At 34.8% G+C, this 13,885-nt stretch overlaps 2 protein-coding genes across 4 annotated transcripts in view; one reads left to right on the top strand and one right to left on the bottom strand.

Annotated features, from left to right (window-relative positions):
• Positions 1-13,885, top strand: part of CSMD3 (CUB and Sushi multiple domains 3) — a 1,080,105-nt gene that overhangs the window by 823,411 nt on the left and 242,809 nt on the right. For all 3 annotated transcript variants that reach the window (XM_060035246.1, XM_060035245.1, XM_060035244.1), the window contains one exon: positions 7,479-7,595. In XM_060035246.1, coding sequence (XP_059891229.1) covers positions 7,479-7,595 — 117 coding nt within the window. The remainder of the gene's footprint in view (positions 1-7,478; positions 7,596-13,885) is intronic.
• Positions 2,521-2,864, bottom strand: LOC132440288 (small ubiquitin-related modifier 2-like). The gene is made up of 2 exons (XM_060035243.1): positions 2,712-2,864; positions 2,521-2,595 (listed from the first exon to the last, which is right to left on the bottom strand). The coding sequence occupies exons 1-2, from the start codon at positions 2,862-2,864 to the stop codon at positions 2,521-2,523; spliced, it is 228 nt and encodes a 75-aa protein (XP_059891226.1).

Raw genomic sequence — 13,885 nt, 5'->3', positions numbered from 1 at the left:
ATGGAGAACACAGCTCATAGAGCACTGAAGGGTGAAGGTAATGTTTTCCTAGTCAGCAAAAGCAGATGAATGAGTCTAGGCAATTAGTGAGGTGAGGTGACAAGATATAGAAGCTCATATTGTACTAAGTTGACTTACTGAGTCATTAAAATGGTTTATAAACCACTGATTATAACGTTAAGATGGTTTTTTTTTAGTGTTAAACAGGAGTGCGGAATTAGAACACAAAATTAATTCACAAGTTATGAAGACTGATTTTTGCTCTTTTTCTTTTCAGTGAACAGATGAAACAATAGAAAACTCTATTATAATTATTATTATCCTTAGCAATATTTTTTATTATTATCCTTAGCAATATTTTTATTATTATTTTTAGCAATATTATTATTGCTTATTATCCTTAACAATATTTTTTATTATCCTTAGCAATATTATCCTTAGTTTTATTATTATCCTTAGCAATATTTTTTATTATCCTTAGCAATATTATTCTTAGTTTTCCAGATACATAATTTGAATGTGTCAAAGTGCAGAGGAAAATGAAGAGTAAAATAAATGTGACTTAGAGTAATAGTTTATAATTTAAAGTAATATTTATCACCATTATGATAAAATAGCCTTATGGGAGGTTTATTATCTAAGGCAGATATACAAAATGAAGTTTGTTTACTTATATAGGAAACATGAAGAGGCACATGAAATGAATGGCTGAATAGTTAGGTATTTTTGCTAAGATGAAGGTTTTGAACAAAGGAGAGAAAAAAGCAATAGTAATTTTAATCTTAAAGTCAATACTGAGAATGACAGCTGTCTGCATTATAAATTCATATCACAGAGGGTCATCATAAGTCCTTCTCTTAAAAAAAAAGACCTCTATGAGAGATACAGCTTTCAGACACATTCTGTACCAGGATTTATGATTTGGGATATTCAATTGGGCTATATCAGAGCATAGGTAATTTACTAGAAGTGGACCAGCACTTTTGTAAAGTACAGCAGTTCTTTCAACCTGAAGAAGTCACAGGCGACGTCTAGTAAATCATCTATTTAATATACCATATTGCTCTTTTGTGACCTGGAAGAATTCATCACTTTTGAAAGTACCTAACTTGCTTGCAGAGAAAAATTTATACATTATATAATAATTTTCATTATAGAGCATATTTGATAATAAATTATACATTCCACAAGTGAAAAGAGAGATTTGAAGTTGTGAGTAGCTCAAGGCTGCAGTGTATATAATGTAAAGTCTCTGGACATTTAAGAAGTACCTCTTCAATGTACAATGTAAATGATTTGAGATTCTTCTGTTCTTCCTACCTTCAGTGGGAAGGTATCTCAGTTCTTCTTCTTCAGTCCTCTTCCTCCATCCCACACACATAATCAAACCATAGGTGGGAAGTCCTTTTTATTGCACTAGCAGCCTTAACATTTAATTTCAGTCTCATCTGCTGATTTTCCTAGAGATAACCACATCTGTCTGTTGTGTCACCACATCGTAGTTCAAGAGTAACACAAGTATACACAGTATAGTTCCAGCATGGGCATATTTTACTTGTACAAATCAAACCATACAAATTCACCCAAAAGAGGATTTAAAAAAAAAAAAAAACAGGAAAAGAGGGAACAAGGAAAATAATACAAAATTAAACTGCGTGGGTGATTTCGTTCCCTCAGTGAGGGTATGCTACAGACTGATAAAATGTTAGCAAGGATTTGCTACTGTGAAATGGTAGGTATGAGTTTGCCATTCCCTCAGTGGAACTCAGTGTCCATGTGACTGGCTCTCAGATTGTAAAAATCTATGATTAAATATATTTCCAATGTTTAAAGATACATATCTTACACATAATAGTGTCTCTAAATATAAAGCAACAGTGATTCCTGGTAATCAGAGAAACAGCAAAGATTTCAATCCCAGAAAGAAAAAAAAAACATAGGCTTACATGGATTTATTGGGAGGGTATATCTTATTTTTTCCCCATTTTAAACAGGAAGTTTATTTAAATAGAAAGATGCTTGACTTGAAGGGAAAACTATCTAGGATTTATTTATTTTAGAGTAATTTATCCCTACTTAAAGACAAATAAGTGCAAAACATTAAAATTCTCCAATCAGGGAAGGTATGCAAGCATTTTTATGTTCTTTTTTTAAAAAAAAAAAAAAACAGTGAGAGCAAAATAACTTACTGGAATATAAAGATAAGAACTGAATGAGCATGCCACTAATGGAGAAAAGGGGGCATTTTCACAGAACCAGTATTTTTCTCCATCCCAACTCCATTTGATGTCGATCAAAACATACCATTGGCCATTTAGTTTAAAAAAATGCAATATGCTTGTACACATATATCAGTTACTTTAGGTACAATAGAGGAATGGGGGTGGGGAAAATCAAAGAGTGGAGAAAACTATACTGGAGTGGTCAGGATGTGGTGGAACCTAATTGTGGTTTTCTAATTTAGAATGTCTTCTTGGTCTAGAGGAACAGAATTCTGGAGTAAAGTAGCAGGTTCACTTTTTAGTAGACACCTCCTGTCTGCTGCCAGAACACATCAATTGTATCTTCATCCTCCATTTCCAACCATGAAAAATTCTTTCTAAAAACTGGTAATTTTGAATATAAAACAACCTCAGGCACCTCTGCAGATGTGTCTGCTTCACTGATTGGCTGCCCATCAAATCAGAATCTGATCTGCCTCATTGACAAACCCTGTGTTCACAGTAGGCTTTCATTAGTTTACTAAGTGGCATATGCCTCTTACTCTTAAACTGCACCACAGAACCATCCTGCCCCTCCACCTTCAAATTAATATGATCGTTGTTCTCAGTCTTGACTCCTTCCTTGGGCTCTTCATTGGCCATGGCGAGCACCGGAGTCTCTTCAGCTGCCACTTCACAAAAGAGGTACCAGGTCCGCACGGAACGAGCATACAAGCAGCACCAGGAGCGGCAGAAGCAGGAGAGGGTATATCTTGATTGTCTTGGATTCAAGTCAATTTATGGGGTAATTTCAACCAAGTGAAATGTTTGTGTTATGTGCTGACTGTGGAACACCATTTTATAGTATCATGGTCTTGGCAAGCGTAGTTTATTTAATCATCCAACAGACCTTTATGGAGAATATACTGTGTATCAGAACTGTTCTAGGAAGAGAAAAGAAACATTATAAGACTTATTATGTGTTAGAAAAATCACTAGCCATGGTAAGAACTTGTGGGGCTGAGTGGAACTGGGGGTCTGTTGAAAGAGCCCGTATGGAAACTGTTGGGAGTCTGGTTTGCAGCAGTTACAGTGGCAGAGGAGAGAGAGAGGCTGAAAAGCTACAGGAGAGTACGAGCAACAAATCAGTGATATATTGAACTCTAAGAGTCAGGGGAAAAGTGTCAAGAATAACAGCATTTTGCCTGAAAAAGAAAAAATATATGTGTGTGTGTGTGTGTGTGTGTGTGTGTGTGTGTGTGTGTATGAATCACTTTGTCTACATCTGAAACTAACACAACACTGTAAATTCACTATACCTCAATAAAAAATTGTTTCTAAAAAGAATAATGGCATTTTATATTAGGCTAAGTTTGACGTTTTAAGTGTTTAAAATAGTTAGGTTTGGGGCTTCCCTGGTGGCGCAGTGGTTGAGAGTCCGCCTGCCGATGCAGGGGACACGGATTCGTGCCCTGGTCCGGGGGGATCCCACGTGCCGCGGAGCGGCTGGGCCCGTGAGCCATGGCCACTGAGCCTGCGCGTCCGGAGCCTGTGCTCCGCAACGGGAGAGGCCACAACAATGAGAGGCCCGCATACCACAAAAAAAAAAAAAAAACAAAAAAAACAAAAAAAACTTAGGTTTTATATGTATATATAAAACACAATTCTTTAGTGCTGTGAAATCATAATTACAGCAAACAATATAAATGTTAGAATTATTGTCAAAGCGATAGCACATTTTAGAATTAGCAGTTTGGCATTTCAAAAAGTATGTTTTGAGGAACATTGGTCCTGTGAGATGAAAGAGAGCCTCCATGATCAAATAAGTTTGTAAGAACAAGTATGACATTCCCCAAACCTTACTAAAGTCTCAGTTAAGTCTCATAGCATAGAACCTTATTTATTTTACCCATGTATTTCCTAAACTTACTTAATCACAGAACCATTTCTTCTCATAATATATGTGTTCTACAAAAATGCTATTAAAATAGAGATTTAAGAGTAGTCATACGTATCACATAAGTTATAATCAAGAACAGGTGAGTTCTTTGCATTACAATGGATATAGGCTGTTTAGAAAAACATAGCCAGTTTGACAAAAGGCCCACAGGTATAGTCAAATGGCAAAAATAAGCATAGAATTAAAAGTTCTGTCTTGCTTTTATCTTCTACTGATTGTTAATAGAGCCAGAAAGATAACGGCTGACCTTTTCTGTACTAGCCAATAAAATGAAATTAAAACAGGAAGAAAGAATACAGAAAGCTTCTAGGAACCAACATTACAAGAATTAGTAAAGCTGGCCTGGCTTAGTCATTATTCCATTTAGATTTTTATAAACATAAAACAGATTACAGTATATCTGTACCTCACAGCATAGTGAATTTTCCCTTATTTACATACTACATAAAATATTGTCAGTCACCACAATATTCAACATAATTGACTATAAATATAAATTAGTCCATGCTGTAAGCACTGACCAGAAAAAATGTAAAATTATTGCTACCAGTACAAATAACAAAAACTAACATAATATTAGTTACCATAAAGAGCTGTGATTATACTGCAACCTTGTATATATTCATTGGTGGTTAAAAAACTTCATATTTTTTTCATATTTATAAATGAGATTTTTAACAAGAGCTGTCCCAAGAGTCCATTATGCAAAATAAAATATTCAAAACATATTGAGGCTATCAGATGCATAGTAATGTAGAATGGCAGAATGTTCATGACTAAGTCACAAAGCTGAACTTGAGTTAGAACCTCTCATTTCTATTCATTCTTTCAAAATATAAAAATAAGAGCTTTTGTCACGTACATTCAAAGTATTGTCATTTTGGAGCACCTTAAGATCAGAAAGAAAATTAACATAAAACATGCTGCTTATTCTTGAGTGATTCTCTCATCAGTACTATTATCAGTTGAATAAAGTTATCAGTGCTGAAATAAGAATACACCTGACTAATCTCAAACAATAATGAGTGATGAGAGCAGTGCTTCTTTGGTTATTATCGTCATTGTCAACTTGTTGTTCTAAGGAGTTCTAATTTTACTATGTTTAATTCTAACTATTTATTACCATTTTATAGAACATTAAAAGGAAAAAAGGTAGAACATTCATTAGCCACCCAACTCAGTACAACTTACTGTTTGCTTTGTATGTGTGTGTTTTAAATATATTGCTGTATCTTTAAACTTTGGCCAGAAATCCATCAAACGTTTTGAACTTTTCGAACTGTCATGACTCTTCTCAAGCCACCTAACACACCATTGCATTCAGCTCTCTTTAAAAGGAAAATCAGGCATTAACTCCAATAAATTCCCAGCATAAAACCTAAACCTATGTATTTTCAGTCTTCTTCAGCTGTTTTTCTCAAGTCACAGAGGACTGTCATTAATGCTTTCTAAACTTAATCACTCCAGTTTAGTTTTTGATCTTTCCCAAGCCTCTAAGTCAGTGCTCCAGATTTTCCCTCTTTAATGACTCTGTCCTCCCTGTTAAACAAAACAACAATAACAAAAACTCATTCAGCTTTGCATTTTCCCCCAACTACTCCCTACATTCTCCTTCTGTTTACGGTTAAGATTCTGATTACTTTTGTATCTCTTTATAAACCACTTATTCTTCATCCAACTACAACCTAGCTACCCCTCTCTACTCTAGTGCAAGGGTTAGCAACTTTTTCTGTACAGAGCCAGATGATATTTTGGGCTTTGCTGACCACATATGTCTCTGTGATGTATTCTGATTTATTTTTTTTGTTTGTTTTAAACTCTTTAAAAATGTGAAGACTTCCTTTGGTACAGACTGGATTTGGTTTGCTGGCTGTAATTTGCAGAAAGCGGCTCTGGTTAAAACTACTGTATCAATAATACCAAAAAGTTGCTTTCTGGTGTTTGAAGGGACTCCTCCCTACACAAATTCAAGGCGAATTAAGTGATAAGCTGAAGGAAGGCAGACCATCAGCTTTAATATTGATAAAGCTGACGCGCAGTAACAATGGGCTTCCTGTGCAGTTGCAGGTCTCTCCCAACAACCATGGCCACCCCCTCAACAGGTTCACCCTTAAATAGGCTATAGAGGAGACCAGCAAGCTGCTTTACAGGCAGGATGGCTCCCAACCAGAAGTAAAGTTTCTGTCCTGGGCTCACCCATCATTCCATCTCCATGGGGTAAGGGGTGGAGCCAGCAGGCCAGCAAGCCTAGGCAAAACCCCGCCTGGAGGAGACCAGAGGTATAGAGAAGTAGCTCCCTGCTACCTAATACTCTAGACCGCCAGCCCACCTCAAATTCCTTTTTCATTTATTACCACTTTGCAACACGATGGTTTTGAACACTTTCTTTTAATTGAAACTTTCCTCCCCATTGGCTCCCAAGAGACTAAATTCTTTGTAGCCACCCTCTCACTAATTCTACCTTGGCATTCTCTGACCTCCTCTTTGGCCATCTTTTCTCATTCTACATACTTTTCTGGGAGATCTCATTCATTTAAATAATATCAACTATCACCTTTTGCTTTTGATACCTATAACTCCTTTAGTAGCCCAAATCTTTCTCTGTGTTCCAGAACAACAAATCCCAAAGCATCTGCCTATCTTGCGAAAAACAGAACAACTATCTACAAATTTTCCAGAAACATTTGTTTCACCCTCATCTTTTTTAGGAACGTAGCACATTTGGGGCTGAGGTAGCAATAATGTCTCTCTCTATGCACCATCAGCAACTGTTCTGATTTAAATGTAAACCATAAGCAGATAGAGATTGGTGAGAGAATATTTTACTTAGATGAGTGGATGAATGTGTTTGTACAGCCATCCCTGTGCTGTGTATAGAAGTACCTCAGTTGGTGGTAGCATAATCAAGGTTGATTTTGTGTAGAGTTTCAAAGCCTCGTGGTGAGTAAAACAATTTCCCACTGCATGTGTAATTTCTCATCATTATAAAAGAGATGATTATCTTTATACTTTTATCATAAATGAAAGCAGGCCACCATTATTACCTATAGAGATAGATAGCACCATTGCAACATTATTATATTACTTTGTTTCTGAGAAGAGTAAATCTGAATACTCAAAAAGAAGCTTTCTGTTGCATGTGCACAATTTTTGACTTTTAAAATATTTGACAGTGGGGACGTTGTTAAAAGATGGAAATAAATGATATTCCTTAAAATCCAGTAGCCATAATTTTTATAGCATGAAAATAGTCATAGTATGAATTTTTAAATGTTTTTCTAAAAATAATATTTTTTAAACATTTTTTTTATTTCCAGCACCTTGTGGAAGTCGTTCTACAGGTTCAGAAGGCACTGTTCTATCACCAAACTATCCAAAAAATTACAGTGTGGGACATAATTGTGTTTATTCTATAGCAGTTCCCAAGGAGTTTGGTAAGTAAGATACATCTCATCATATAGAGTATCATTCCAGACATGCTTTATTTTCACTATATGCTATCAAAATGTTAGTTGTTTTTTAATGAAAATATTTACTATTCATAAAGTACTTTACAATTTTTTTTAGATAGTAGCTTTGTAATAATAAAATTTTAAGGTTATTTTACTCATTTTGAATTTATAGTCAAGTGCACAGGTGAACAACAATATAAAAATGAAAACAGGATTGTTTTTAATTTTTAAAAATAAGTACATCCAGTAACCTTGCAAGTGCCTTCATATTGGAATTTCATAAAATGGGAAATTACCAGAGCATAAAGCAAAGTCTGCTCTGCAAAATATGCATAAAATCAAATATAGAACTTTATAATAATGATAATAATATGTACAAAACAATCATATCAGTTTTATACTTTATTAACACATTTCCAGAAAGAAAAGATTTTGGTTTTAGGCACCTAGTTTCTGGGACAGCAAGGAATATAAAAAGACAGCAAAGGACATTTCAGCTCATCTTGTCAACCTGACAATCTGTTCTGCATTGGCACTGAGAAGACAATGTGTCCTTTGCTGCCTTCACATCTCCTTGATCACAAGTCTTAGAAGTCACTTACCTGGCTTCTAAAGGTTTTGGATCTGAAATCCAGCTGGATCTAACCCAGATTTAGCTCTCTTTATGGATGGATAGGCAAAGGAAATTTAGTGAGCAGTAAACTGTTGGAGAGAGGCTGAATGTTTAGACTTCTAGAATTTAGATATACAGCATCATGTTATATGGTAAAGGATTTGCTGTGAAATGAATGTCTGAGTCAGGATGACAAGTGTTATAGCAGAAGGACCTAGATTTGATCATATCAAGATTGTTGGATCACATATTGACTTAATGTTTCTGCTGATTATAAAATAAGCTGATGCTTCCAGTCCAATTTCTTATAATGAGATATTACCTATATATGCTCTATATACCCTCCTTTTCTCTGTTCTGAAACAAGTCCAAGATCCTCAACTTACTTAAAAGAACATTGTTATCAGAAGGGAAGTACTAAACCTTTCATTTTAACCTTAAAATAGAATTGATGATGTTAGCATTAGCAAGGTGTCTATTTCTTTTCTCCAAACTATTTCTTCTTCTTAGCATGTGATCGGTTATATCAGAGTTGAATTCTTTAATTGTGAAGAGAACAACAGTTTAGAAGGAAAAACGTCATCCACTTAATCATGTTTATTTTATTTTATTTTGTTGCCTTTTGTGCCCAAGAGAGTCCTTCCCTTGCTAGAGGGGTTTATAGGCCCCAGCTGCCAAAAATATTACATGGTTGATGACAGAATCCTAGCAATGCTAGTCCAGAAGACTGCATGGCTATCTGAGTCCTCTTTGGAAACCATTAATTTGTTCTTTTATACTTGTTCTTGGGATGTCATTCAATCAAAGGAATGACAAGGAAGAAAATCAGGCATTTCCTTTTCTGACGCATAAACATTTGGTCACCTGGAGATATTTTACAGTATCCTATGCATGTATGCATGTATGTTCAAAAAGAGAAGAAAAAAGTACTGATTAAAATAAAATTAAATTAATAGATTCCTAATGAATGGAATCTTTATTTTAGCAGAGTTAATATAAGTTAAATTTAATTATCTTAATATGAAATAATGCAACTAATAATTGGTGGTTTTTAACACTAATTTTTTTTAAACAAGTCCTTTTGGATTATCTGTGGGTAAAATCAAATGTACTTTGATTTATTAGTAAGGAAACTAATTTTGTTTTTATAAATGTTGCATCATTCTTTACTTCAAACTACTCAGAGTCAAACAGACTGAAATCTAGTTTCAACTTGTCACACCTTAGCTATATATCTTTGGACAAGTTACATAATCTTTTTTGAGACTCAGTTTCTTTATTTGTAAAGCAGGGATCATTATGTCTATGGAGCAGAGCTGTTGTTAGTAGTAAACGAGAAAAAAAATATATGTATATATGATATCTTACATAGTTCATACTATTGGGTTTAAGAATGCTAGCTTTGGAGTCAGATTTCTGGATTCAGAACACAACTCAATCTACTCTTTTTCATTGGAGTAATTACATCATCTGCCTGAGTCTTACTTTTCTTATCTCTGAAATAGAAGTGGTAAATGTCTATTTCTTAGGGTTATTTTATAATTAAATAAAAAATATTCAAGTGATTGGTATAATAACATAGTAAGTCATACACACACGAGTGCACATACAGACACACTTTTTTTTTTTTTTTTTTTTGCGGTACGCGGGCCTCTCACTGTTGTGGCCTCTCCTGTTGCGGAGCACAGGCTCCTGACTCACAGGCTCAGCGGCCATGGCTCACGGGCCCAGCCGCTCGGCGGCATGTGGGATCTTCCCAGACCGGGGCACGAACCCTCATCCCCTGCATCGGCAGGCGGACTGTCAACCACTGCGCCACGACGGAAGCCCAGACACACTTTTTTTATGTTCACGTTCATAGGCACTCCCATCGCCCCCAAAAGATGAAGTAAAATGACCTGGATTACTGGATTGCCCTAGGGTCTTAAGAGTAGCCTGGCTAAAAATAAAACATTTGTATTATGTAATTAAAGCATGAAAACAAATACTTTGTGCTTTATATCTCCAGTGACTATCCAACCACCTATTGATCACTTAAAATTTTCTGGAAGCAGAGTAGAGGAATTAAAAACTACTGATCATCATAGATTTCTTCCTGTCCCTACCTTTACCTCTTTAATGTGAGATAATCAAGCAACAGTTACTGGATCTCTGCAGATCAAATTTCTATTTTGCTGCTTCTTCCTCTCATTCTCTCTTTGCCATAATTTCTCTCTGTTGCCACTTTGAGTTCTGTTTTATGACTTTTTGGTATCACTTCATAGCATATCATACTTCTCACTTTTTCCCTTTTCTTGTCATTTATCCCAAATTGTAATCATTTCTTCTTCCATATCTTTTATATGCTGACACTCTTAGAATTTAATTCTTAAAATCATTTAGCATAAGATCTGTCAATACACTTAGTTAGTATATTGGGATTGCAATTTTTTACAAGGGTTAAGGTTCTAAAGTCATTATGTAAGGAGAAAATCACATAGAATCAACATTAACCATGAAATACCTTAAATCAACCATAGAAGATCATCTACATGGTTTTTTGTAAGCCATATTATTTCAATAATTCTAACAGGACATTTTTCCTCCAGTGTTAGAAAGATAACACTGTAATTTGCAGTGTGAGCTAGTTTGGTTTCTTACAGGTCACTTAATACCAAATTACTTTCATTTATTTATTTTTGCCCAGTGTAGATCTGAATTCATATCAATTAAATGTGCACATAACGTGACTCTACTAGTTGATTTAATGAATACTATTTTGTTGGTGAATTCCTATCTTTCAGTTTTTCTAGATAAGAGAATCATCAATTCATAATGCTTTCATCAGCATCATTGGATTTCATTTCAACTTCAGATATTAGGGTTACTTTGGTAATACTCATTCTGAAGGAGTCAAATTGTTTTAAGTACTTAGAAAAATAACAATTATGGATCAGTTATTGATATTTTGCTGTCTTTCTTGTAACAGTTAAACTATTTCACTTGGATTTTTTTGGTTTAAAAATACCCCACTTGGGACTTCCCTGGCAGTCCAGGGTTTAAGACTTCGCATTTCCACTGCAGGGGGCATGGGTTTGATCCCTGGGTGGGGAACTAAGATCCTATGTGCCACACGGTGTGGCCAAAAACAAAAAATGCCCTACTTTATCTATTAATAAAATAAGTTTTAATTTTCCTTCATCTTTCAATTTTAAATTATAAGTTGTTTCCCCTGATGGTTTGGTTACTAAAGTTCTTCATACATTAATTTTAAGTGCCAAAAACATGGCAGACAATTTTATTATTTTGAACTTGGTATAGGTAAGATGCTTTAGAATATAAGAAAACTGTTGACATTGTTAGATGGAAAATATTTTTATTAATATTGTGTACTTATACCTATAGTGTAGGGGCCAAAATCATATTGCAGGGAGGGGGGGGGTTAGTAAAATTGGGAAAAATGTTGTGAACTTCTATTTCAATAATCTTGGCTGAGATAAAACAGAAAGAGTTAGGGTGATAGCTAAAGTAGCATACTAGTCAGAGGCTAATGTTTGTTTTTGACTGTTTTCTCTTGGGGTAGAAGATAATGGAGTTTTTACTTTAAAGCTCAAGAGAACAATAGTAGTGGGGGGGCAAAATTGAAGATTTTAGATGGACCCATTGGTAAAGCAAGATCCTTGAAGCAATGTAAGGAGATGGGATTTTAAAAACCTGGAGGTCCTCTTAAAACTATAATTCAGGAGAAATGATTCCTAATTAGTATCATACCTGAATTAGTTTCACATGGAATATTGCCTTGTGAAATTATCATCACTTTCTGATCTCCCTCCCCTTTTCCCCTTCTATCACCTGGTCTTTACATTACGGGGAGTATTTGTAAAAGAAATATATTAGTGTCCTAGAGCTGCCATAACAAAGTACCACAAATTTAGTGGCTTAAAACAACAGAGATTTTTTCTCTCACAGCTCTGGAGGCTAGGCCCCTGAAATCAAGGTATCAGTAGCATGACACTCCCTCTGCAGACCCTAGGGAAGAGTCCTTCCTTGCTTAAGTAAGTCCTTCCTTACTGTGTAGAATGTAAACTAACATTCAGATTTCTTGGAGAATTCCAGCATGTTAAGCACCTTGAGGAAATCCAAGGATAGTCTGTGGTGACTTAACTTTGTGTTTAGCCTTCCAGATAGTCTCACCTCCTAAAAGACCCATTATGAATGCATATTTGTTAAGATACAAAACTTACTCTTTCCCAAGATTAGCTTTCACAGTGGGATCTTGGAAGTGTGCATGAAAACCACTTCAGGTTTTCCTTCTTAGATTTCCCAGTTAAGAGGCTCTCTCTCACATCTTTTGTTCTTGGTGTAGACTCTTGGTTGGATAGGTTTCAAAGTCATGAATCCCTAAATCACAGAGTTATTGTCAGTCTAGTCTACTCTGTACAAGGGACATAGAGTTACTAAAACCTTTTGTGTATTGCTGTGGGAGAGGATTTTTGTTTTGTTTTATCTTTAAATTAGCTGTCATCATCTTAAACTTTTCTCCTAATTCCACATATTTTATACTTGTTATTTGCAACCATTTTCTATCCTATCTCCCACTGTAGTATTTTTCCTCCAGTCAATCTAGAAACATCTTTCCCTGTGACATTGCCTACAATATAGGGTTATAGCTGTTTTTTTTACATTAATTTCAAACTTTATTGTAATATATTAAAACTGATCATGATCTGTTAACAACCATCTCATTAATTCTTATTATAGTCATTAAATTTAGTACTTCCTTTCCATCTTATAGACTTAAGAAATCACTTAATGATTGTAAAATGCAATTTATTTTTACAATATATCTTTCACATTTCTGTGTGAAACTGTTATTCTCTGAAAAGTAGTCTTTAAAAATTTAGGTCGCCTTAGTATTTAGAAGGAAAAAGCAAAATGGATTGAAACTAAGATGCACACACACTATATATAAATGTATATATGTGTGTATATATATGTATATATGGACTTTTTAAGGTGCACCAATATAGTTATGACCTGCATATGGAAGGTTAACTGACTAGTCTCATCTTTTATGTTAAAACTGATAGCCATTCTTTTGCTCTGTGTATATTCTCCTTTAAAACTCAGGCATATATTTGACCATTTGCCTTTTTTTAAACTTTTATTGGCATATAGTTGATTTACAATGTTGTGATAGTTTCAGGTGTACAGCAAAGTGATTCAGTTATACATATATATATTCATTCTTTTTCAGATTCTTTTCCCATATAGGTTATTACAGAATATTGTGTAGAGTTCCCTGTGATATACAGTAGGTCCTTGTTGGCTATCTATTTTATATGAGTAGTGTGTATATGTTAATCCCAAGCTCCTAATTTTTCTCTCCCCCACGTTTCCCCTTTGGTAACCATAACTTTGTTTCCAAATCTGTGAGTCTGTTTCTGTTTTGTAAATAAATTCATTTATATCATTTTTAAAATTAGATGCCACATATGAGTGATATCATATGTTATTTGTCTTTCTCTGTTTGACTTACTTCACTTAGAACGATAATCTCTAGGTCCATCCATGTTGCTGCAAATGGCATTATTTCATTCTTTTTTCATTGCTGAGTAATATTCTGTTGTATATATGTACCAAATCTTTATCCATTCCTCCATCGATGGACATTTAGGTT

This window comes from Delphinus delphis, chromosome 17, assembly GCF_949987515.2.
Source record: "Delphinus delphis chromosome 17, mDelDel1.2, whole genome shotgun sequence".
Taxonomy (NCBI): domain Eukaryota; kingdom Metazoa; phylum Chordata; class Mammalia; order Artiodactyla; family Delphinidae; genus Delphinus; species Delphinus delphis.
Note: the sequence above shows the minus strand (reverse complement) of the source record. Positions and strands in the feature narration are given on the sequence as shown.

Excerpts from the sequence above, each read along its gene's own strand:
- LOC132440288 (XM_060035243.1), bottom strand. The coding sequence starts at position 2,864 with ATGGCCAATGAAGAGCCCAAGGAAGGAGTCAAGACTGAGAACAACGAT. Across the intron at positions 2,596-2,711 it reads AAGCCTACTGTGAACACAGG|AATTTTTCATGGTTGGAAAT; the intron begins GTTTGTCAATGA and ends GTTTTTAGAAAG.